Source organism: Ranitomeya variabilis, chromosome 5 (assembly GCF_051348905.1).
Source record: "Ranitomeya variabilis isolate aRanVar5 chromosome 5, aRanVar5.hap1, whole genome shotgun sequence".
Classification (NCBI taxonomy): Eukaryota; Metazoa; Chordata; class Amphibia; order Anura; family Dendrobatidae; genus Ranitomeya; species Ranitomeya variabilis.
The window spans coordinates 311,706,729-311,731,535 of NC_135236.1; the positions used below are offsets into that span (position 1 = coordinate 311,706,729).

General features: G+C 44.4%; 1 protein-coding gene across 3 annotated transcripts; it reads left to right on the plus strand.

Moving 5' to 3' along the window:
* Positions 1–24,441, plus strand: LOC143775878 (uncharacterized). 3 transcript variants are annotated; one of them, XM_077264572.1, is made up of 8 exons: positions 1–234; positions 2,641–2,742; positions 15,660–15,827; positions 16,137–16,176; positions 16,303–16,451; positions 17,347–17,502; positions 20,890–21,007; positions 22,823–24,441. In XM_077264572.1, the coding sequence occupies exons 1-8, from the start codon at positions 151–153 to the stop codon at positions 23,989–23,991; spliced, it is 1,986 nt and encodes a 661-aa protein (XP_077120687.1). In that variant the 5' UTR covers positions 1–150; the 3' UTR covers positions 23,992–24,441. The 3 variants fall into 3 exon arrangements, with proteins under 3 accessions (XP_077120687.1, XP_077120688.1, XP_077120689.1); XM_077264573.1 differs by having other exon boundaries at positions 2,641–2,692; XM_077264574.1 differs by having other exon boundaries at positions 72–701; positions 2,641–2,692; positions 22,823–24,192.
* Positions 24,442–24,807: the final 366 nt, after the last annotated feature.

A 24,807-nucleotide genomic window follows, 5' to 3' on the forward strand; every position in this document is an offset into this window, starting at 1 on the left:
AGCCTTCCTGCCTCGTCCATGTGACTGATCACGTGGTGATGACCTCACCGCAGGTCCTGTAGCCGTGCAGTGTGGAGCTTTTGCCCTTTGTTATTCCCGTCCCCTGCAGGCAGGCTGCGGCCACAGTCTGTCACACACTGTGCCCTTCCCATGGTGAGATGCGTTAGTGTCCCGGAGAGGCCCGCTCCTGTGTCCGGCCACCAGCCCCGGCTCTCACAGGCGGTGTGCAGGCAGGTATGTGCTCGGTGACTGCGGGGCGGCAGGTGACTCCCATTAGTACCAGGAGCTGGCTGGTCCTCTGGTTACTGTGTCTGTGCCATGACTCCTATGTACACCAGCATTGACCCCAATAATCCGATTCTCCCTCTGTAGCCACAATGAATAAATGTCTGCAGGTGGAAGTGGTCCCAGGGCTGCCCAGATAGAGAGGGGGGCCTTCCTAATGTACTGAGAACTGGCTGATTACTGGGGGTCTCTCCGGGACCGCACCGAACCCGGGAGCGGGGCTCTGAGCGCCCTCTGTAGGATCCAGTGGTGACCGCACACCTCTGCACCCCTCATCGTCTACAGCAGTGCCCCCAACAGCTTGTGTCCAGCATCTCCTCAGTATGGCCCAGGTGACACTAAGGCAAGCATTCATCACTGTGAGGAAATCCTGACACCTGACCTGCTGGGGAACACTGGTCTATGGGATAACAGTGGTAAGCTCCCATTAAATTCTGATGGCTGCACCAGTTCCCTTATTCTGCGCCCATGCACTCCACCCTCAGCTTTGGGTTTGTGCCCTGTGATGTGAGAAGGGCCGGGCTCATTCTGATCACTGGATTACAGAAGGGGGCTGGCTTAGCTTCTGAACTGAGCCACCAGCCTCCTTTATCACATCACCTGTAGACACAAAGGAGGATGGGGAACTTCCTGCTAACATTGAAACAACGCTGATAGTGGAGTGAAGCATGACATGAGAGCAGCTTTCTGTTTCCACTGTAAACATGTAACCTATTAATGACCATTAATCCAGGTGGTGGGCTATAAAGAGGTGACTGCTGAATCACGAGGGTCTGCAGCGGGTCATTGTCCTCATTCTCCTTTGCTCTCCGGGCGGGCGGGCTGTCACATGATTGCATGTATTAGATCTGCATCCAAGTGGTCACAAGCCAACTAGACTCCTGCACTTATCTCTGTTCTTTTCTATTGAGAAAAGCCAGATGAGAATCTGCAGCACCTGACCACAAGTATGCAAATTTCACATGTGAGGTCACATGACTGTCCACTAATGCTCCTCCCGTGGAGCAAGTCAGGTCCTTTATGTCAGAGCACTGGGGACCCCCAAATAGAAGACAGAGACAGTCTATAACACTATGTCAGTGAGGTCTGCATGGCAACACAAACCTTCACTATTGCCATCCTGTAATTCAAGATCATACATAAGAACAACCAAAAAATAGATAACGCAATCTGATTATTTAGTGTAAATTTGTGAAATAAAGAACTATAAATAATAAAAAAACAAAAACTCTTTGCTTAGGCATACATGTGACCAATATGGCCAATCTGTCTGAAGTGTTCACTTAACACTTCAGCAATAATCGCACGTATACAGGCGGACTCTGCACATCGTGCACATACAGACGTGTTACACCACAGCTGATCACTTTTTACAAGTGGCGATTGGTGAGGATGCCGAATTATACTAGTAGTATTATTTATTCTCACTTGTTTAGTTTTATTTTTTTAATTCTGCAGTAGAAAATCAAATTAAATATAAAGCTTTTGTAAATGCAATGTTTATTTATTATTAATTTTAAGATCATTTTGAGTTGAAGGGAACCTGTCAGAAATTTTTATAGGCCAAATGATTGATATGACTGTGTAGCCCTTTGAAGGGACTCTGTCAGCACAGAATGACTGTTCAAACTTAGTCCCTCCGCTCGGTGCTTCATGGCGGGGCCAATCCTTTATATACACCTTCACAGATGCTTGTTTTCCCCTCTGTTTCCATCCCCCTTTATTGAGTGACAGCTCTGGCTTCATATGGCCACAGAAGGGTGGAGATAGATGGAAACCAAACAGGTGGGAAGGTGTATTTAAAGGGACTGTCAGCACAGGCGCTCATTGCTTCACGACGGGGCCAATCACTTATCTACACCTTTCTACGTGCTTGGTTTCCACCTACCCCCACCCTTCTCTGACCCTATGAAGCAGAGCTGTCAGTAAAACAAGACGGGGTGGAGAGAGATGGAAACCAAGCAGGTGGAAAGGTAAATAAATGATTGGACCCACCATGGAGCAAAGAGTGCCTGTACTTGGTTTGAACAGTCAGTTTGTGCTGACAGTCACTTCAAAAGATAAGCCAGTTGATCCCCAAAGTTTCAGCTCCAGCAGAAATCGGGTTTTCAAGTTGTGTCTTGAAGTGCATTGGTACGTGACAGCACATTTCTGGCTACTCAGCCTCCTGCTCTATTCTTTACCTGGTAACACCCTCCCCTGGCTGATCGACATGTCTTTGACAACTCAATGGCATGTACTGGAGTGAATCAGCCGGGAAGGGGGGTTTGGGGGTGGCAGAAGTTTCTGACAGGTTACCTTAAAATTTTTGTTGCACCTCTTCAAATCTCATTGACTTTTTTTCATCTGTGTCAGACTTGCAAATCGTTTGAAGGTGCGATGAACAAGGAGCAGATACAAGTGAATGGTGAGCTCCTAACATCCAGCTTGGAAATTATCTGTCTACTGACCGGAGAGGTGATTCTCTTATATAAATATATTATATACAGGGCAATATTCCAACATAACACACCTCCAAGATAACCACTGCCTTCATAAAGAAACTGAGGGTAAAGGTGATGGACTGGCCAAGCATATCTCCAGACGTAAACCCTATTGAGCATATGTGGGGCATACCCAAACGGAAGATGGAGGAGCGCAAGGTCTCTAACATCCACCAGCTCCGTGATGTTGTCATGGAGGAGAAGAGGCTTCTAGTGGGAACTGGTGAAGCTCTAGTGAGCTCCATGCCCAGGAGAGTTGAGGCAGTGCTTGAAAATACACTGTGTGCAGAATTATTAGGCAAGTTGTATTTTAGAGGATTATTTTTATTATTTATCAACAACTATGTTCTCAATCAACCCAAAAGACTCATAAATATCAAAGGTTAATATTTTTGGAAGTTGGAGTGTTTTTTTTTTTTAGATTTAGGTCTGGGAGTTGAGCTTCACTCCATTCTCAACCCGAAAAGGTCCCACAATTTCATCTTTGATGATACCAGCCCATACCAGTACCCCACCTCCACCTTGCTGGCGTCTGAGTCGGAGTGGATCTCTCTGCCCTTTACTGATCCAGCCTCTGGCCCATCAAGAGTCACTCTCATTTCATTAGTCCATAAAACCTTTGAAAAGTCAGTCTTAAGATATTTCTTGGCCCAGTCTTGACGTTTTATCTTATGTTTCTTGTTCAAAGGTGGTCGTTTTTCAGCCTTCCTTACCTTGGCCATGTCCCTGAGTATCGCCCACCTTATGCTTTGTTACTCTAGTAAAGTTGCAGCTCTGAAATATGGCAAAACTGGTGGCAAATGGCATCTTGGCAGCTTCACGCTTGATTTTCCACAATTCATGGGCAGTTATTTTGCGCCTTTTTTGCTCAACACGCTTCTTGCGACCCTGTTGGCTATTTGCCATGAAACGCTTGGTTGTTCGGTGATCACGCTTCAAAAGTTTGGCAATTTCAAGACTGCTGCATCCGTCTGCAAGACATCTCACAATTTTGGACTTTTCAGAGCCCGTCAAATCTCTGTTCTGACCCATTTTGCTAAAGGAAAGGAAGTTGCCTAATAATTAAGCACACCTTATATAGGGTTTTGATGTCATTAGACAACACCCCTCCTCATTACAAAGATGCACATCACCTGATTTACTTAATTGGTAGTTGGCTCTCAAGCCTGAACAGCTGGGAGTAGGACAACATGTATACAAAGTATCATGTGATCAAAATACAACTTAAACCAATAATGATACACAATACACAGTGTGTCAAATACAATACACCTGTGCCCAATCAGGGGATCAGATATAGCAAAATCCCATGCAGCAAATATAATAAACCCTACAGAAGAATACTGCACAAACCGGGATATATCAAAATATTTATTTATTAAATAATCCAATAAAGAAGATTTTTATAACAAACACTAGATAAGATGCTTTGAAAAGTGAAAACTACAATGGGGCTGCAGATCAGAGGCTAAACACGTGCTAATATAAATACCAATGTCCACATATTACATTAATCGGTGTGAATAGCGAGTCCATTATAGGGAGTCCCCGGAAGAAGGCACGCACGCCGAAACGCGTGTAGGGGTGGTGGTGCCGCAGGTCTGAGGTAACTATGCTCTTAGTCTTTTTACTTCATTGATGTCTGCTTTAGGTGTTGTTGCTGGATGTCCCCCACCAGCCTAGTGTATTGTTCCTATAATGGACTCGCTATTCACACCGATTAATGTAATACTAGATTGTGGCCCGATTCTAACGCATCGGGTATTCTAGAATATGCATGTCCCCGTAGTATATGGACAATGATGATTCCAGAATTCGCGGCAGACTGTGCCCGTCGCTGATTGGTCGAGGCAACCTTTATGACATCGTCGCCATGGCAACCATTATGACATCTACGTCGATACTGTGCCCGTCGCTGATTGGTCGAGGCGAATTCGCGGCAGACTGTGCCTGTCGCTGATTGGTCGAGGCAACATTTATGACCTCATCGTCGCCATGCTGTGCCCGTCACTGATTGGTCGAGGCCTGGCGGCCTCGACCAATCAGAGACGCGGGATTTCCATTATGACATCTACGTCGATACTGTGCCCGTCGCTGATTGGTCGAGGCCCAGGCCATATTCTAGAATATGCATGTCCCCGTAGTATATGGACAATGATAATTCCAGAATTCGCGGCAGACTGTGCCCGTCGCTGATTGGTCAAGGCAACCTTTATGACAACATCGTCGCCATTGCAACCATTATGACATCTACGTCGATACTGTGCCCGTCGCTGATTGGTCGAGGCCCAGGCGGCCTCGACCAATCAGAGATGCGGGATTTCCATTATGACATCTACGTCGATACTGTGCCCGTCGCTGATTGGTCGAGGCCCAGGCAGCCTCGACCAATCAGAGACGCGGGATTTCCTGTTATGATCCCAATGGCAGAGGATCTCTGATATTCCGGCAAGATAGCAAAAATATAAATACTGCTCTAGGGAGGTGGAAACTGGGCTAACCGCATACCTGATCCTGACACAAACAACTAAAAGTAGCCGGTGAACGTGCCTACGTTGGTTCTAGACGTCTCGAGCCAGCCGGAGAACTGACTACCCCTAAAGGGAAAAAATAAGACCTCGCTTGCCTCCAGAGAAATTGAACCCCAAAGATATAGAAAGCCCCCAACAAATAATAACGGTGAGGCAAGAGGAAAACACAAACGTAGAAATGAACTAGATTCAGCAAAGTGAGGCCCAATAGTCTAGATAGCAGAAAATAGATAGTGGACTATGCGGTTAGCAGAAAACCCTACAAAACATCCACGCTGAACATTCAAGAACCCCCACATCGACTGACGGTGTGGAGGGAGAATATCAGCCCCCTAGAGCTTCCAGCGAGTCAAAAAATCAAATGTAAAGCAAGCTGGACAAAAACACTGAATAATGCAAACGATCCAAATTGTACAAAACAGACTTAGCTTTTCTTGCATGAGGCAGACTGAAAGGAATCCGGAGGAGACCAAATAGGTCTGGATACAACGATGCCAGGCAAGAGACTGAGTCCAGAGGAGACTCAAATAGGAAACACCCGCTGCTTAACGACACAGCTGGAGCTCAGGCCTGCAACAAGACATACCTAACACAATACGGTTAGTGACCACCAGAGGGAGCCCAGAAACACAGTTCACAACAGTACCCCCCCCTTGAGGAGGGGTCACCGAACCCTCACCAAGACCCCCAGGGCGATCAGGATGAGCAGCGTGAAAGCATGAACCAAATCAGCCGTATGAACATCAGAGGCGACAACCCAGGAATTATCCTCCTGACCATAGCCCTTCCACTTAACTAAATACTGGAGTTTCCGTCTAGAGACACGAGAATCCAGAATCTTCTCCACCACGTACTCCAACTCGCCCTCAACCAAAACCGGGGCAGGAGGCTCAACAGCAGGAACCATGGGCACCACATACCGCCGCAACAAGGACCTATGGAACACATTATGAATAGCAAAAGACGCTGGAAGGTCCAAGCGAAAAGACACCGGGTTAAGGATTTCCAAAATCTTATAAGGACCGATAAAGCGAGGCTTGAACTTAGGAGAGGAGACTTTCAAAGGAACATGCCGAGAAGACAACCAAACCAAATCCCCAACACAAAGTCGGGGACCCACACCGCGGCGGCGGTTGGCAAACCGCTGGGCCTTGTCTTGTGACAATTTCAAATTGTCCACCACATGGTTCCAAATCCGCTGCAACCTATCCACCACAGAATCAACCCCAGGACAGTCAGAAGGTTCAACCTGACCCGAGGAGAAACGAGGATGAAAACCAGAGTTGCAGAAAAAGGGTGAAACCAAGGTGGCAGAACTAGCCCGATTATTAAGGGCAAACTCGGCCAGTGGCAAAAAGGTAACCCAGTCGTCCTGATCAGCAGAAACAAAACATCTCAAATAAGTCTCTAACGTCTGATTAGTTCGCTCGGTCTGGCCATTAGTCTGAGGATGAAAAGCCGACGAAAAAGACAAATCAATACCCATCTTACCACAAAAGGATCGCCAGAATCTGGACACAAACTGGGATCCTCTGTCAGATACAATATTCTCAGGGATGCCATGCAAACGAACCACATTCTGAAAGAACAAAGGAACCAAATCAGAGGAGGAAGGCAACTTAGGCAAGGGCACCAAATGGACCATTTTAGAAAAACGATCGCACACCACCCAGATGACAGACATCTTCCGAGACACCGGAAGATCCGAAATGAAATCCATGGAAATGTGCGTCCAAGGCCTCTTCGGGATAGGCAAGGGCAAAAGCAACCCGCTGGCACGAGAACAGCAAGGCTTAGCCCGAGCACAAATCCCACAGGACTGCACAAAAGAACGCACATCCCGCGACAAGGAAGGCCACCAAAAGGACCTGGCCACCAAATCTCTGGTACCGAAAATCCCAGGATGTCCCGCCAACACCGAAGAATGAACCTCAGAAATAACTCTGTTGGTCCATCCATCAGGGACAAACAATCTCTCTGGTGGACAACGATCAGGCCTATCAGCCTGAAATTTTTGCAGCCCTCGTCGCAAATCTGGGGAAATGGCAGACAAAATTACTCCCTCTCTGAGAATACCAGCCGGCTGAGAGACTCCTGGAGAATCAGGCACAAAACTCCTAGAAAGTGCATCAGCCTTCACGTTCTTCGAACCAGGCAGGTACGAGACCACAAAGTCAAAACGGGAGAAAAACAACGACCAATGGGCCTGTCTAGGATTCAGGCGCTTGGCAGACTCGAGGTAAATCAGATTTTTATGATCAGTCAAGACCACCACACGATGTCTAGCTCCCTCGAGCCAATGTCGCCACTCCTCAAATGCCCACTTCATGGCCAACAACTCCCGATTACCAACATCATAGTTCCGCTCAGCAGGCGAAAATTTCCTTGAAAAGAAGGTGCATGGCTTCATCACGGAGCCATCAGAACTTTTTTGCGACAAAACAGCCCCTGCACCAATTTCAGAAGCATCAACTTCAACCTGGAAGGGAAGAGAGACATCCGGCTGGCACAAGACTGGCGCTGAAGTAAACCGACGCTTCAGCTCCCGAAAGGCCTCCACGGCCGCAGGAGACCAATTCGCAACATCAGAACCCTTCTTGGTCATATCCGTCAAAGGTTTAACCACGCTGGAGAAATTAGCGATAAAACGACGGTAAAAATTAGCAAAGCCCAAGAACTTCTGCAGGCTCTTAACAGACGTGGGCTGAGTCCAGTCATGAATGGCACGGACCTTAACTGGGTCCATCTCCACAGTAGAAGGGGAAAAAATAAAACCCAAAAAAGAAACCTTCTGTACCCCAAAGATACATTTTGAGCCCTTCACAAATAGAGCATTCTCCCGCAAAACCTGAAACACCATCCTGACCTGGTTCACATGGGACTCCCAATCATCAGAAAAAAACAAAATATCATCCAGATAAATAATCATAAATTTATCCAGATATTTCCGGAAGATGTCATGCATAAAGGACTGAAACACAGAAGGAGCATTAGATAATCCGAAAGGCATCACCAGGTACTCAAAATGACCCTCAGGCGTATTAAATGCCGTTTTCCATTCATCTCCCTGCTTTATGCGCACAAGGTTATACGCACCACGAAGATCTATCTTGGTGAACCAACTGGATCCCTTAATCCGAGCAAACAAATCAGACAACAATGGCAAAGGATACTGAAATTTAACAGTGATCTTATTCAGAAGACGATAATCAATACAAGGTCTCAGAGACCCGTCTTTCTTGCCCACAAAAAAGAATCCTGCACCAAGAGGGGACGAGGATGGGCGAATATGTCCCTTCTCCAAAGACTCCTTTATATAACTCCGCATCGCGGCATGCTCTGGCACAGATAAATTAAAGAGTCGTCCCTTAGGAAACTTACTACCAGGAATCAAATCTATAGCACAATCACAGTCCCTATGAGGAGGAAGGGCACTGGACCTGGCCTCATTAAATACATCCTGAAAGTCTGACAAAAACTCAGGGATCTCAGAAGGAGTAGAAGAAGCAATAGACACCAATGGAGAATCGCCATGAATCCCCTGACACCCCCAACTAGACACAGTCATAGCTTTCCAATCTAAAACTGGATTATGGGCCTGTAACCATGGCAGACCCAAAACGACAACATCATGCATTTTAAGCAGCACCAAAAAACGAATCACCTCCCGATGTACAGGAGTCATGCACATGGTCACCTGCGTCCAATACTGAGGTTTATTCTCTGCCAATGGCGTAGAATCAATTCCTCTAAGAGGAATAGGATTTTCCAAAGGCTCCAGGACAAAACCGCAGCGCTTGGCAAACGACAAATCCATCAGACTTAAAGCAGCACCAGAATCCACAAAAGCCATAACTGAGTAAGAAGATAATGAACAAATTAAAGTCACAGACAAAATAAACTTAGGCTGAAAAGTACCAATGGCGACAGGATTAACTTTTTTCTTTAAACGTTTAGAGCATGCTGAGATAACATGTGTTGAATCACCACAGTAGAAACACAACCCATTTTGACGTCTATGATTTTGTCGCTCGGCTCTGGTCAGAATTCTGTCACATTGCATAGAATCAGGTGACCGTTCAGACAGCACCGCCAAAGGATTAACAGATTTGCGCTCCCGCAAACGTCGATCAATTTGAATGGCTAGAGCCATTGAATCATTTAGACCTGTAGGGATAGGAAACCCCACCATCACATCTTTAATGGCTTCAGAAAGACCATTTCTGAAATTTGCGGCCAGTGCACACTCATTCCATTGAGTAAGCACGGACCATTTCCGAAATTTTTGGCAATATACCTCAGCTTCGTCCTGACCCTGAGAGATAACCAGCAACATTTTTTCAGCCTGATTTTCAAGATTAGGCTCCTCATAAAGCAAACCAAGTGCCAGAAAAAACGCATCAACATTCACCAATGCAGGATCTCCTGGCGCCAGAGAGAAGGCCCAATCCTGAGGGTCGCCGCGCAAGAAGGAAATAACAATCTTAACTTGCTGAGCGGAATCACCAGAGGAACGAGGTTTCAGAGACAGAAACAATTTACAATTATTCCTAAAATTCAGGAATTTAGATCTATCTCCAAAAAACGGCTCAGGAATAGGTATTTTTGGTTCAGACATAGGGCTATGGATAACAAAATCCTGAATGCTTTGCACCCTAGCAGCAAGCTGATCCACACTAGAAGTCAAAGTCTGGACATTCATATCTGCAGCAGAGATTCAGCCACTCAGAGTAAAAGGGGATGGAAGAAGCTAGGCAAACTGCAGCAAAAAAAAAACAAAAAAAACCTCAGAACTTCTTTTTAATCCCGCTTCTGCGATGCATTAAACATTTTCTTTTGGCCTGGCATTCTGTTATGATCCCAATGGCAGAGGATCTCTGATATTCCGGCAAGATAGCAAAAATATAAATACTGCTCTAGGGAGGTGGAAACTGGGCTAACCGCATACCTGATCCTGACACAAACAACTAAAAGTAGTCGGTGAACGTGCCTACGTTGGTTCTAGACGTCTCGAGCCAGCCGGAGAACTGACTACCCTTAAAGGGAAAAAAATAAGACCTCGCTTGCCTCCAGAGAAATTGAACCCCAAAGATATAGAAAGCCCCCAACAAATAATAACGGTGAGGCAAGAGGAAAACACAAACGTAGAAATGAACTAGATTCAGCAAAGTGAGGCCCAATAGTCTAGATAGCAGAAAATAGATAGTGGACTATGCGGTTAGCAGAAAACCCTACAAAACATCCACGCTGAACATTCAAGAACCCCCACATCGACTGACGGTGTGGAGGGAGAATATCAGCCCCCTAGAGCTTCCAGCGAGTCAAAAAATCAAATGTAAAGCAAGCTGGACAAAAACACTGAATAATGCAAACGATCCAAATTGTACAAAACAGACTTAGCTTTTCTTGCATGAGGCAGACTGAAAGGAATCCGGAGGAGACCCAAATAGGTCTGGATACAACGATGCCAGGCAAGAGACTGAGTCCAGAGGAGACTCAAATAGGAAACACCCGCTGCTTAACGACACAGCTGGAGCTCAGGCCTGCAACAAGACATACCTAACACAATACCGTTAGTGACCACCAGAGGGAGCCCAGAAACACAGTTCACAACAATTTCCAGGACAGACAGACAGACAGATGGAAAAACCCTTAGACAATTATATATATAGATGTGGACATTGGTATTTATATTAGCACGTGTTTAGCCTCTGATCTGCGGCCCCATTGTAGTTTTCACTTTTCAAAGCATCTTATCTAGTGTTTGTTATAAAAATCTTCTTTATTGGACTATTTAATAAATATTTTGAGATATCCCGGTTTGTGCAGTATTCTTCTGTAGGGTTTATCAAAATACAACTTGCCTAATAATTCTGCACACAGTGTAATGGTGGCCACACAAAATATTGATACTTTCAGCACAATTTGGCCATTTTCATTTAGAGGTGTACTCACTGCTTTAGGGCACACCAAATTTACACTACTACACAAAGCTGTACACTGACTACATTACATCAGTGTCAGATCTTCATTGTTGTCCCATGAAAAGATATAATTAAATATTTACAGAAATGTGAGGGATGTACTCACTTTTGTGATATACTGTGTATATATGTATGTACAGAGGGAAGTGAAAGTATTCAGACCCCTTTAGTTGCTTCACTCTTTGTGGCATTGCAGCCATTTCGTAAATTCAAAAAAGTTAATTTTTTTTTTTCATTAATGTACACTCTGCACCCCATGTTGACTGGAAAAAAAGCAAAATTAGAAATTTTTGCAAATTTAGCAAAAAAAGAAAAACTGAAATATCACATGGTCATAAGTATTCAGACCCTTTGCTCAGACACTCATATTTAAGTCACATGCTGTCCATTTTCTTGTGATCCTTCTTGAGATGGTTCTACTCCTTCATTGGAGTCCAGCGGTGTTTAACTAAACTGATAGGACTTGATTTGGAAAGGCACACACCTGTCTATATAAGACCTCACAGCTCACAGTACATGTCAGACCAAATGAGAATCATGAGGTCAAAGGAACTGGCCAAGGAGCTCAGAGACAGAATTGTGGCAAGGCACAGATCTGGCCAAGGTTACAACAGAATTTCTGCAGTACTCAAGGTTACTAAGAGCACACTGGCCTCTATAATCCTTAAATGGAAGATGTTTGGGACCACCAGAAGTCTTCCTAGACCTGGCCGTCCAACCAAACTGAGCAATCGGAGAAGAGCCTTGGTGAGAGAGGAAAAGAAGAACCCCAAGATCACTGTGGCTGAGCTCCAGAGATGCAGTAGGGAAATGGGAGAAAGTTCTACAAAGTCAACTATCACTGCAGCCCTCCACCAGTCGGGCCTTTATGGCATAGTGGCCCCGATGGAAGCCTCTCATCAGTGCAAGACATAGGAAAGCTTACATAGTGTTTGCTAAAAAACACACGAATGACTCCCAGACTATGAGTAATAGGATTCTCTGGTCTGATGAGACAAAGATAGACATTTTTGGTGATAATTCTAAGCGGTATGTGTGGAGAAAACCAGGCACTACTCGTCACCTGCCCAATACAATCCCTACAGTGAAACATGGTGGTGGCAGCATCATGGTATGGGGGTGTTTTTCAGCTGCAGCGACAGGACGACTGGTTGTCATTGAAGGAAACATGAATGTGGCCAAGTACAGAGATATCCTGGATGAAAACCTCTTCCAGAGTGCTCTGGACCTCAGACTTGGCCGAAGGTTCACCTTCCAACAAGACAATGACCCTAAGCACACAGTTAAATAACAAAGGAGTGACTTCAGAACAACTCTGGGACCATTCTTGACTGGCCCAGCCACAGCCCTGACCTAAACCCAATTGAGCATCTCTGGAGAGACCTGAAAATGGCTGTCCAACAACGTTCACCATCCAACCTGACGGAACTGGAGAGAATCTGCAAAGAAGAATAGCAGAGGATCCCGAAATGCAGGTGTGAAAAACTTGATGCATCATTCCCAAGAAGACTCATGGCTGTACTAGCTCAAAAGGGTGCTTCTACTCAATACTGAGCAAAGGGTCTGAATACTTATGACCATGTGATATTTCAGTTTTTCTTTTTTAATAAATTTGCAAAAATTTCTACCTTACTCTTTTTCTTCAGTCCAGATGGCGTGCAGAGTGTACATCAATGGGAAAGAAAATGAACTTTTTTGAATTTACCAAATGGCTGCAGTGAAACAAAGAGTGAAAAATGTAAAGGGGTCTGACTACTTTCCGTACCCACTGTATATACACTGCTCAAAAAAAAAATAGTTAACACTTAAATAACAGAATATAACTCCAAGTAAATCAAACTTGTGTGAAATCAAACTGTCCACTTAGGAGGCAACACTGTTTGACAATCAATTTCACATGCTGTTGTGCAAATGGAATAGACAACAGATGGAAATTATTGGCATTTATCAAGACACACTCAATAAAGTAGTTCTGCAGGTGGGGACCACAGACCACATCTCAGTACCAATGCTTTCTGGCTGATGTTTTGGTCATTTTTGAATGTTGGTTGTGCTTTCACACTAATGGTAGCATGAGACGGACTCTACAACCCACACAAGTGGCTCAGATAGTGCAGCTCATCCAGGATGGCACATCAATGTGAGCTGTGGCAAGAAGGTTTGTCGTGTCTTGTCAGTGTTAATAGTAGGAAACAGCTGACCGCACTACCGCTGTCACAGACCGTGAATCCTTCAGTCCATCAAACCGCAATTAACCTTCAGATGTCGGGTGCTAAAGCCGCAGAGACAACAATCTTGCATAGTTGGAGGAAGAGAAATAACGGCAGCACTCACCAATCTTCACACACAGGTTCCTTTATTGATTCTTCACGGCTCGGGGGTGTATAGTTACATAGAACGTGGCAGCCGAACGACGGCCGTTTCGCGCCCTCCTGTCAGTGTAGTGTCCAGAGGCTGGAGGCGCTACCAGGAGACAGGCTAGTACACCAGGAGACGTGGAGGGGGCTGTAGGAGGGCAACAACCCAGCAGCAGGAACGCTACCTCGGCCTTTGTGCAAGGAGGAACAGGAGGAGCACTGCCAGAGCCTGCAAAGTGACCTCCAGTAGGCCACAAACGTGCATGTGTCTGCAGAAACTGACTCCATGAGGATGGTCTGAGTGCCTGACGTCCACAGATGGGGGTTATGCTCACAGACCAACACCGTGCAGGACGCTTGGCATTTGCCACAGAACAGCAGGATTGGCAAATTCGCCAATGGCGCCCTGTGCTGTTCACAGATGAAAGCAGGTTTACACTGAGCACGTGACAGAATCTGGAGACGCAGTGGAGAGCGATCTGCTGCCTGTAACATCCTTCAGCATGACCGGTTTGGCAGTGGGTCAGTAATGGTGTGGGGTGGCATTTCTTTGAAGGGCCGCACAGCCCTTCCTGTGCTCACCAGAGGGTAGCCTGACTGCCATTGGGTACCGAGATGAGATCCTCAGACCCCTTGTGAGACCATATGCTGGTTCGGTTGGCCCTGGGTTCCTAATGCAGGACAATGCCAGACCTCATGTGGCTGGAGTGTGTCAGCAGTTCCTGCAAGATGAAGGCATTGAAGCTATGGACTCGCTCGCCCGTTCCCCAGACCTGAATCCGATTGAACACATCTGGGACATCATGTCTTGCACCATCCACCAACGTCACGTTGCACGACAGACTGTCTAGGAGTTGGAGGATGCTTTAGTCCAGGTCTGGGAGGAGATCCCTCAGGAGACTATCCGCCGCCTTATCAGGAGCATGCCTAGGCATTGTAGGGAGATCATACAGGCACGTGGAGGCCACACACACTACTGAGCATAATTTCCTTGTCTTGAGGCATTTCCACTGAAGTTGGGTCAGCCTGTAACTTCATTTTCCTCTTTCATTTTGAGCATCATTCCAACTTCAGACCTCCGTGGGATATTTGTTGTGATTTACATTGATCATTTTTAGGTTTTATTGTTGTCAACACATTCCACTATGTAATGAATATTTACAACTGGAATACCGTATTTTCCGGCGTATAAGACGACTTTTTAACCCCTAAAAATTGTCCCAAAAGTCGGGGGTCGTCTTATACGCCAGGTACGGCATGTGCAGGGAGCGATCCTGGATGTTCCCAGGGTCTGAAGGAGAGGAAACTCTCCTTCAGGCCCTGGGATCCATATTCATGTAAAAAATAAACAATAAAAATAAAAAATATGTATATACTCACCCCTCCGAGAAGCCTGGCTGTCACCGCTGCAAGCGTCTGCCTCCGTTCCTAAGAATTGCAGAGCGTGAAGGACCTTCGATGACGTCACGGTCAGGTGACCGGTCACATGAGCGGTCACGGACCAATCACAATACTGCGACATCATCGAGGGTCCTTCATGCTCTGCAATTCTTAGGAACGGAGGCAGACGCTTGCAGCAGTGACAGCCAGGCTTCTCGGAGGGGTGAGTATATCCATATTTTTTATTTTTATTCTTTATTTTTAACATGAATATGGATCCCAGGGCCTGAAGGAGAGTCTCCTCTCCTTCAGACCCTGGGAACCAAACGCCGTATAAGATGACTGGGCGTATAAGATGACCCCCGTCTTATACAGCGGGCATATCCCAAATTCCATATTTTATATGGAAAAGTTGGGGGTCGTCTTATACACCCAGTCGTCTTATACACCAGAAAATACAGTAGTTCATTCAGTGATATCTAGGATGTGGGATTTTAGCGTTCCCTTTTGTTTTTTTGATCTGTGTGTGTATACACAATTTGTTTTTTATTTATTAGCTGTTTTCTAGTTCTGCACATTATCTGTGTGAATGTGTAGTTCAGTCATTCTTTGTGATTCTAATCCCTTTATTTAATTTAGGATTATATAATTGTGAAGAAACATGGAGATTCTACTACTTTGGGTGACACTGATGCATCAGAAATGTCTTCTGCAAGCATGGTGATTCCACAAATAGAGCTTGACCACCAGATGTTGAAGAATATGCTGAATGTAGCCAACAAAATAATCCACGTGGTTAAGGAAGAGGTAAGCAAGCAGGCGATCAGTAACCCCCATGGGTACTTTTTGATGTGAGGTGAAGCCATTGTCATGCATACCTTCCTGTGTGGCACAGATACACAGAGGAAGGTGATAGAAAAAAATGTTTCCTAGTTTATCCCTATAAATGTAGTGCTGGATTATGTTGCATATGTGGATGGATTTCAATTCAACATAACTTGATACTATAAAAATAACTAATTGGGGATGGGTTCTTGTTTATAATATAATTTTTAAATGTGCATATCTAATGGTTCTTGGACTTTCTTGAGGTTGGAATTTTCTTTTCCTCAATAGTTGTCTGGAACTTCAGGTTTCTTAGAGAGCAGTCGGGAGGGTAAGTGCACAATGTGCTATTGTAAAGCTTTGACTTACTAGTCACAATTTACACTGAGATATTATAAATGCAATGAACTAATGAAAGTTGACCTCAAACATTAGTTGTGTATGTTACTTACCTCAGGCAACAACCCTCATAACGATAACCATCAAATCTCGGAGCATTTGACTAATTTGGTAAATTTGGTGAACAAGATGTCCAAGGACAAGAGTCAGGTGATTGGAAAAATTTCAAACCATACTCTGGAACTTATCTACCTTCTGATTGGAGAGGTGAGCAGATAGGTTAAGAAGGTATGTACTGACTGCTACAGGCCAAATAATGCTGGCAAAATGGCGGAGTAGAGGTCTTCAGTATGCAGCTGCAATCTTTTTGTGCTTCTTCCAGTGATCTGTTATAGTGGACGTTTTATACGGTCTTATAAAGTTAGAAAGATGCTTGGCTTGCCTCCAAACAAATCTTTACAGGGGCTGTCTCAAGGTGAATCTTCAGCAGTGCACCCCCCTACTGGTTTCATGCTTTACTGGGGATGGTGCATTCCTGGTGATTGACAGTTCAGACCAGGAACATGGTCGCATCATTGGTACGAAGTGTACATTTTCCCACACTGGTAGCTGAAGAAGCTTTGCATCTGCAGCATGGGAGAAATTCAGGGAGACTGAGGCTGGTTGATCCAGCGATCCGGCCAGCCTCAGAGCAGCTGTAAAGCATAGACCCTGCTCATGCCGCACGCTCCTTGCCTAGGTAAATGGGCAGGCAGGGACTGCAGGGTGGCCAGTAACCTAGGCAATGAGTTGTACACTAAAGTGAAAAAAAAATCCTCCATTCTTTGTTAGAACAGAGAGAATTTTCAGAAAGGGTAAATTGCAGAGTTGCTCGTTTTTACACACATTTTGCAATGTTACCCAGTTTATGAACTTAAGACATTTATGAACTTTAGTAATGTAGTTGATTTGAAACTTTTGCTCAGATCACAGCTATATGTGAATAATCTGTCCACTGATGTATCTTTCATGTACAGTTTCCTGTATTAGAGAGGTCCTGAGTGGAAGACCTTAATAGCCCATATTTCCTAGAGACAACTCCATTAAATGCTTTGTACCGTTGTGTGACCTATATTTTCCTTTCATATCAGTGAGTTACTTACTAACATTTCTCTCCATTTAGGATTATATTGTTGTAAAAAAGTATAATGATGCCACAACAGATAGCAGTACTTCCACTGTGTCCGAAGAAGATCCCAGCTTGGTGATATCGGAGAGAAACAAGGCCAAGAAGGTCTTAGCACTTGCCAATAAAATTATTACAATTCTAACTGATCGGGTAGGTGTTTTGTGCTGCACAGAAATACAGAAATTTATCTGTGTACATTAAACTCTTGATGGGGTTATCCCACTAACAATATGTATTCATTTTCCAGAGGATAGGTAATAAATGTGTGTATGGTAGGGGTCCACAAACTAATCATGAGAATGGGGGTGCCGTGTCCCTTGTGTGAATGGAGCAGTACTGGTCATGCCTGATCACGCCTCGGTTTAATGTCTACGCGAGTGGTGGTCAGATATGATTCAGTAAGACTGGCGTAGCGCTTGTCACACTATGGTAGTCTTTCTGGGGGTACATGGTGCTGAATTAATTAAAAGCTGCACACCATTTAATGGATTTGGTGCATCTTCTGAGTGGTGTACTCCTTTGTGTGCTTTGCCAGAAATATTACTCCAGTTGGGGACTGGAGTAGTATTTCTGCCATACCAAACGCTGACACTTTTAATAAATGTAATGGGCGAACCTGATTCAAAATGGAGTGAATAAGCCAAAAGTCACAATTTTTTATTTTTATTTTTTTGGGTGCAACTCCATGTTACGCAAAAATTGTGCTTCTTTTCAAAGCTTTTACACTACTTTTCTGGCATAAAAGCTTTGATGAATCAGCCCCTATGTGTATAGAATAGTTACTAAATATAGTGCCAATGTTATTCTTTGGAGGTAATCACATTATTATTATTATTTATTATTATAGCGCCATTTATTCCATGGCGCTTTACATGTGAGGAGGGGTATACATAATAAAAACAAGTACAATAATCTTGAACAATACAAGTCACAGCTGGTACAGGAGGAGAGAGGACCCTGCCCGCGAGGGCTCACAATCTACAAGGGATGGGTGAGGATAGAGCTGGTCGTGCAGTGGTTTGGTCGATCGGTGGTTACTGCAGGTTGTAGGCTTGTCGGAAGAGGTGGGTCTTCAGGTTCTATTTGAAAGTTTCGATGGTAGATGAAAGTCTGATATGTTGTGGTAGAGAGTTCCAGAGAAGGGGTGATGCGCGAGAGAAATCTTGTATGCGATTGTGGGAAGAGGAGATAAGAGGGGAGTAGAGAAGGAGATCTTGTGAGGATCGGAGGTTGCGTGCAGGTAAGAACCGGGAGACGAGGTCACAGATGTATGGAGGAGACAGGTTGTGGATGGCCTTGTATGTCATGGTTAGGCTTTTGTACTGGATTCTCCGGGTAGTGGGGAGCCAGTGAAGGGATTGACAGAGGGGAGAGGCCGGGGAATAGCGGGGGGACAGGTGGATTAGTCGGGCAGCAGAGTTTAGAATAGATTGGAGGGGTGCGAGAGTGTTAGAGGGGAGGCCACAGAGCAGGAGGTTACAGTAGTCGAGGCGGGTGATGATGAGGGCATGGACTAGGGTTTTATATTATGCATTATATATTATATATTTATTTATTATGATTACATTACATATTACATTATTTATACATTTATATATTACTAGATGGTAGCCCGATTCTAACGCATCGGGTATTCTAGAATATGTATGTAGTTTATTTATGAAGATTTTAGAATAATACATTGAATACACAGGATTCGGCCGGCCGCGACCAATTAGCGAAGCGTGGTTCAAATCCCGCGCCTGTCGCTGATTGTTCGCGGCCGGCCATGTAGTATATAACAGGCCACGTAGTATATTGCACAGCCACGTAGTATATTGCACAGCCCACGTAGTATATTGCACAGCCCACGTAGTATATTGCACAGCCCACGTAGTATATTGCACAGCCCACGTAGTATATTGCACAGCCCACGTATTATATTGCACAGCCCACGTAGTATATTGCACAGCCCACGTAGTATATTGCACAGCCCACGTAGTATATTGCACAGCCCACGTAGTATATTGCACAGCCACGTAGTATATAGCACAGCCCACAGAGTATATAGCACAGCCACATAGTATATAACACAGCCCACGGAGTGTATAACAGCCCACATAGCATATAACACAGCCACGTAGTTTATAACAGCCCACGCACGCAGTATATAACAGGCCATGTAGTGTATAACACAGGCCACATAGTGTGTAACACAGGCCACGTAGTATATTGCACAGCCCATGTAGTATATAGCACAGCCCACGCAGTATATTGCACAGCCCACGTAGTACATTGTACAGCCCACGTAGTATATAGCACAGCCCACGTAGTATATAGCACAGCCCACGTAGTATATAGCACAGCCCACGTAGTATATTGCACAGCCCACGTATTATATTGCACAGCCCACGTAATATATTGCACAGCCCACGTAATATATTGCGCAGCCCACGTAATATATTACGCAGCCCACGTAGTATATTGCGCAGCCCACGTAGTATATTGCGCAGCCCACGTAGTATATTGCGCAGCCCACGTAGTATATTGCGCAGCCCACGTAGTATATTGCGCAGCCCACGTAGTATATTGCGCAGCCCACGTAGTATATTGCACAGCCCACTTAGTATATTGCACAGCCCATTTAGTATATTGCACAGCCCACCCAGTATATAGCAATGTGGGCATCATATCCCTGTTAAAAAAAAGTATTAAAATAAAAAATGGTTACATACTCACCTTCCGTTGGCCCCGGATCCAAGCGAAGCGGTTACCGACGCTCCTCGGGCGCTCCGGACCCAAGAGTGCATTACGGTCTCACGAGATGATGACGTAGCGGTCTCGCGAGACCGCTACGTCATCATCTCGCGAAACCGCAATGCAAGGAGCGGTCACTGGAGCCTCACTAGGAGCGGGAAAGGCCGGTTCTGGATCCGAGGGGCCGACGGACGGTGAGTATATAACGATTTTAAATTTTTTTTAAATTATTTTTAACATTAGATCTTTTAACTATTGATGCCGCATAGGCAGCATCAATAGTTAAAAGTTGGTCACACAGGGTTAATAGCAGCGGTAACAGAGTGCGTTACCCGCGTCATAACGCGGTCCATTACCGCTGGAATTAACCCTGTGTGAGCGCTGACTGGAGGGGATTATGGAGCAGGCACTGACTGCGGGGATGAAGGAGCGGCCATTTTGCCGCCGGACTGTGCCCGTCGCCGTTTTGCCGCGACCAATCAGCGACTTGGATTTCCATGACAGACAGAGGCCGCGACCAATGAATATCCGTGACAGACAGACAGACAGACAGAAGTGACCCTTAGACAATTATATAGTAGATACATTTATACATTATAGTCCTTCATATACTCCAGAGAGAAGACCCTAGACGTAAATCTGTATTTTATGTCTGTTAGGAATCTGTTTGGTGATGACCATTTAGAAACCTTGAAGCAATATGGATTTTATGCCAGTGATTTTGAGCAGCTTCCAATAGTATCCAGGTTTAGCATTTTTCTCAGTCCTGCATGACTGTTTTTATTATTTTATTTTTTGTAGATGCCTGTAAAACATGAGGATATTGAAGTATATTCTACGATGGAAGAATATTTAAAAGGGTATAGAGAATTTTTTAAAGATGGGCTAATGTGCAATGATCAAAGCCAGAAGGCAACTGGTAAGAAGACAATTTGTTAAAGCTTTCATAAGCAAATTTAGTTAAAGACCTTGAAAAAAGCCTCCTGCTTTGGCTCACAGAAAGGGAAACCGAATGACATCCATATACTGCAATATGCCATATGGAAAGGGCTTGTTAAGATAAAAATCCCTTTAAACAAGCACTGTCAGTTTAGAATACCACCCTAAACTAGAGTAATTAGATGAAAAGATGCCGATTCCTATATTGTCATTTCCCATTTGTACGTCTAAAAGCATTATACAGAGCACAGTGCATTTCCTGGTGTCAGAGAGAAAACCTTAAAATGCAGATTTGTATTCATGGTCTTTTAATCCACTTCGTAAATACTGTTACTTAGGGGTTATGAGCCATGAGATGTTTTAGGAGCTGATGATACTGTAGAATGCATACTAACAAACCTTTGTGGTCTTTAAAGATTAGGGCATCTAGAGCAGAAAGAACTGTCCATTTGTTAAGAATACCATTTATTTTTAGCCGGTTATTTCTGCTGGATTTTTAGGGTACGTTCAGTTTTTTTTTTGCTGATGGATGAAGCAGTCAAACCTAACATGGTGTAGCGTTTCCCTTACTTCGGGTCTTGGGAGACACTCGCTAGGCACGGGAATAACGCATACAGGCGCGTTTTTCTATCAAAACACAGTCTCTTAGCTTTATTTCACATCCACATGAACAACATCTTCAGGAACTTGATAATAGCATGAACACTGTCTGCACATATTCAGCTTTATCACAGTACCTCACTGATCCCGATCAGCATAACACACGATTTTCAGACCTTTACCCGTTGGCAACCTTCACGGGTTCCTGGACACCCCTTGGCCTCAGAGGTGCCCAGACACAATGTCTCTCTCTTTCTTTTACTCTGACCCCGGTCAGTACAACACGAATCTCCATTTGTTACCTGCCATTGCCGCACAGGTTCTCGGATACCTCTCTTCACTAGAGGCATCCTTCCGACATTCTCACTCTGACCCCGGTCAGTACAACACGGATCTCCATCCGTTCCACAGCCTGGTCTGTGCGAGGTCCAGAGCCCCCCGCCATGTGCTCTTCAGGGAGCCGACACTCCCAACACATGGGGCTCTCCAGGACCTTCCAGCACAGACCATTCAGGTCCACACTCAGAGCCCATGTGACCAAACCTCAGTCACATTATATGCTACTAACCACTCCCCTAGATGGGAGTGTGTTTGGCTAGTCTGACCCTCCCATCTCTCAGAACTAGCGCTGCCAGCCTCCCTAGCTAAACACCATTGACATGTAGGACTACAGGTCCCAGAACATCCTTGCTTCAGGCTGACAGTGCAGAGTATCCTCCTCTGCGACACACATACCGGCCATCTACAATTCTGTCGGACTTTGTCTCATCACAACACATATATCTGCGATTATCATGCACTCCTATGGCCTCCACATGCCTCTATGCACACTCTGGGAAGCTCATACAGCGCCCCCTACCTATTACATAGGTCACTATACTACAATGATTATTCTCAAGTAATCTCTTGAGCAGCTGAGAGCTTTCCAGTCTCTATTACTTCCTACTATATATATCAAACAGCATAGATTCCTGTATGGAATACTAGAGCAGACTGCGCTATTCCAAACAGCAGAAAAAATGTTAATACTATATTAATGAGTCAAAGGACACTCTCTCCCTTTTATAATGTGAATGTGAGGCTATTTGACGTTTCATATGGCAAACCTACCTAAACAGCTAATGCAGTGTGACTGTTTCCTTACCCCAAGCGGATTTTAATTACAAACTGTTCCTTTTATTATTTTTTTATACAGATGATAAGTTTAACATCAAAAATAGTCTTGACGAATATAACATTGAGTCTGTAGGCGTAGACTCTGTGAAAGAAGAAAGCACATCTATCAGACCTGATATTATTTCAAGTTTGCCTACAAAAGCTAAAGTAAGCAAAAGGAAGAGCAAGCCCGTGAGACTCTTGTACAACGAATCTCCCCCTCGGAATGAGAAACATCTTCCTTTTCACACCGTGAAAAAACAGGAGATTTTCTATGAACCATCTCTTACTAATGACAACAAGCAAATCGAGTCTAAAGTGCAGAAAAATGATTATGTAAATTTATCAAATAATGGCTCATTTGATAACGCATACAAAAGTGTCAACGGTTTGTCAGACCCTTCAACCCACGAGCATAAACAGACAAGCGATGTAATAATACCTGTGGTAAAAGAGGAGGACTTCTCTGAAGATAGTGAAATTGGGCCGTCAGAGTTCTGCATGAATCCTACAGAAGGGAAGCCGTACGTATGTGTACTTTGTGGCAAAAACTTTACAAAAAAGTCACATCTTGTAACGCATCGTCGAGTTCACACTGGAGAAAAACCATATGCCTGTCTTGATTGCGGAAAACGCTTTACCAGCAACTCAACACTTGTTGACCATCAAAGAATTCACAGAGGAGAGAAGCCTTTTGTGTGCACAGATTGTGGAAAAAGTTTCACAAAGAACTCCAACCTCATTGACCATCAGAGAACTCACACAGGAGAGAAACCGTTTACCTGCGTAACATGTGGGAAAAGTTTTGCCAGAAGCTCCAACCTAGTGGAGCACCAGAAAATACATACTGGGGAGAAGTCATTTGTATGTTCGGAGTGTGGGAAAGGTTTCTCCCGGAGTTCAAGTCTTGCTGAACACCAGAAGATTCATACAGGAGGAGAGTCCTACATATGTTCAGAATGTGGACAATGTTTTACAAAGAACTCCAGTCTGGTCCGTCACCAGAGCATTCACACAGGGGAGAAGCCATTTATATGTTTTGAGTGTGGAAAAAGCTTCTCAAACAGTTCTAATCTCGTAAGACATCAGATAACACACACGGGAGAGAAACCATTCACATGTCCAATTTGTGGCCGAAATTTCAACCAGAACTCCAATCTCATTTCTCATCAGAAGACTCATCGAGTTAAGGCAGTAGAAGTACATTGAGTTGGTGTATACATCTACACAGTATTATTAATGTTTTATTTCCATAAAACAAGTGTGTGTTTTATTTATGATGTATTGGTGTAAGCAGAGCTTTACAGAAACTGTGTAATATCTTAAGATAAGATTGGAACCTCTTCCCTTTCCCACGTTACATAGCGGAAATAAAATGTTAATTGCTCACATTTGAGCATGTATCACAAGTACTGAAACCAGTCACGTCAGCTTGTGTATAATCACGTTACTAGTGATCTTATTAGATGTGTTTGTCTTTTCTTGGCTTTTAATGGCAATATGGCAAATGGCTCCTATCATTTCTATTTATTTTGGCAGCCTGGCCTAAAGTAGGGAAAAATCTACTACCTTTGTTTGGTCTGCTGGCATGCCACCAAAGTACCCGCTGATTGTTTTGGCATTTGAATATTAAAATATTTGCTTTTTGGATAAGCTTAGAAATCTGTAGGTCAACTCCAGTTTTATTACGGTACCTTATGCAAAGTTTGCACTTTAACCCCTTCATGACCCAGCCTATTTTGGCCTTAATGACCTTGCCGTTTTTTGCAATTCTGACCAGTGTCCCTTTATGAGGTAATAACTCAGGAACGCTTCAACGGATCCTAGCGATTCTGAGATTGTTTTTTCGTGACATATTGGGCTTCATGTTAGTGGTAAATTTAGGTCGATAATTTCTGAGTTTATTTGTGAAAAAAAACGGAAATTTGGCAAAAAATTTGAAAATTTCGCAATTTTCACATTTTGAATTTTTATTCTGTTAAACCAGAGAGTTATGTGACACAAAATAGTTAATAAATAACGTTT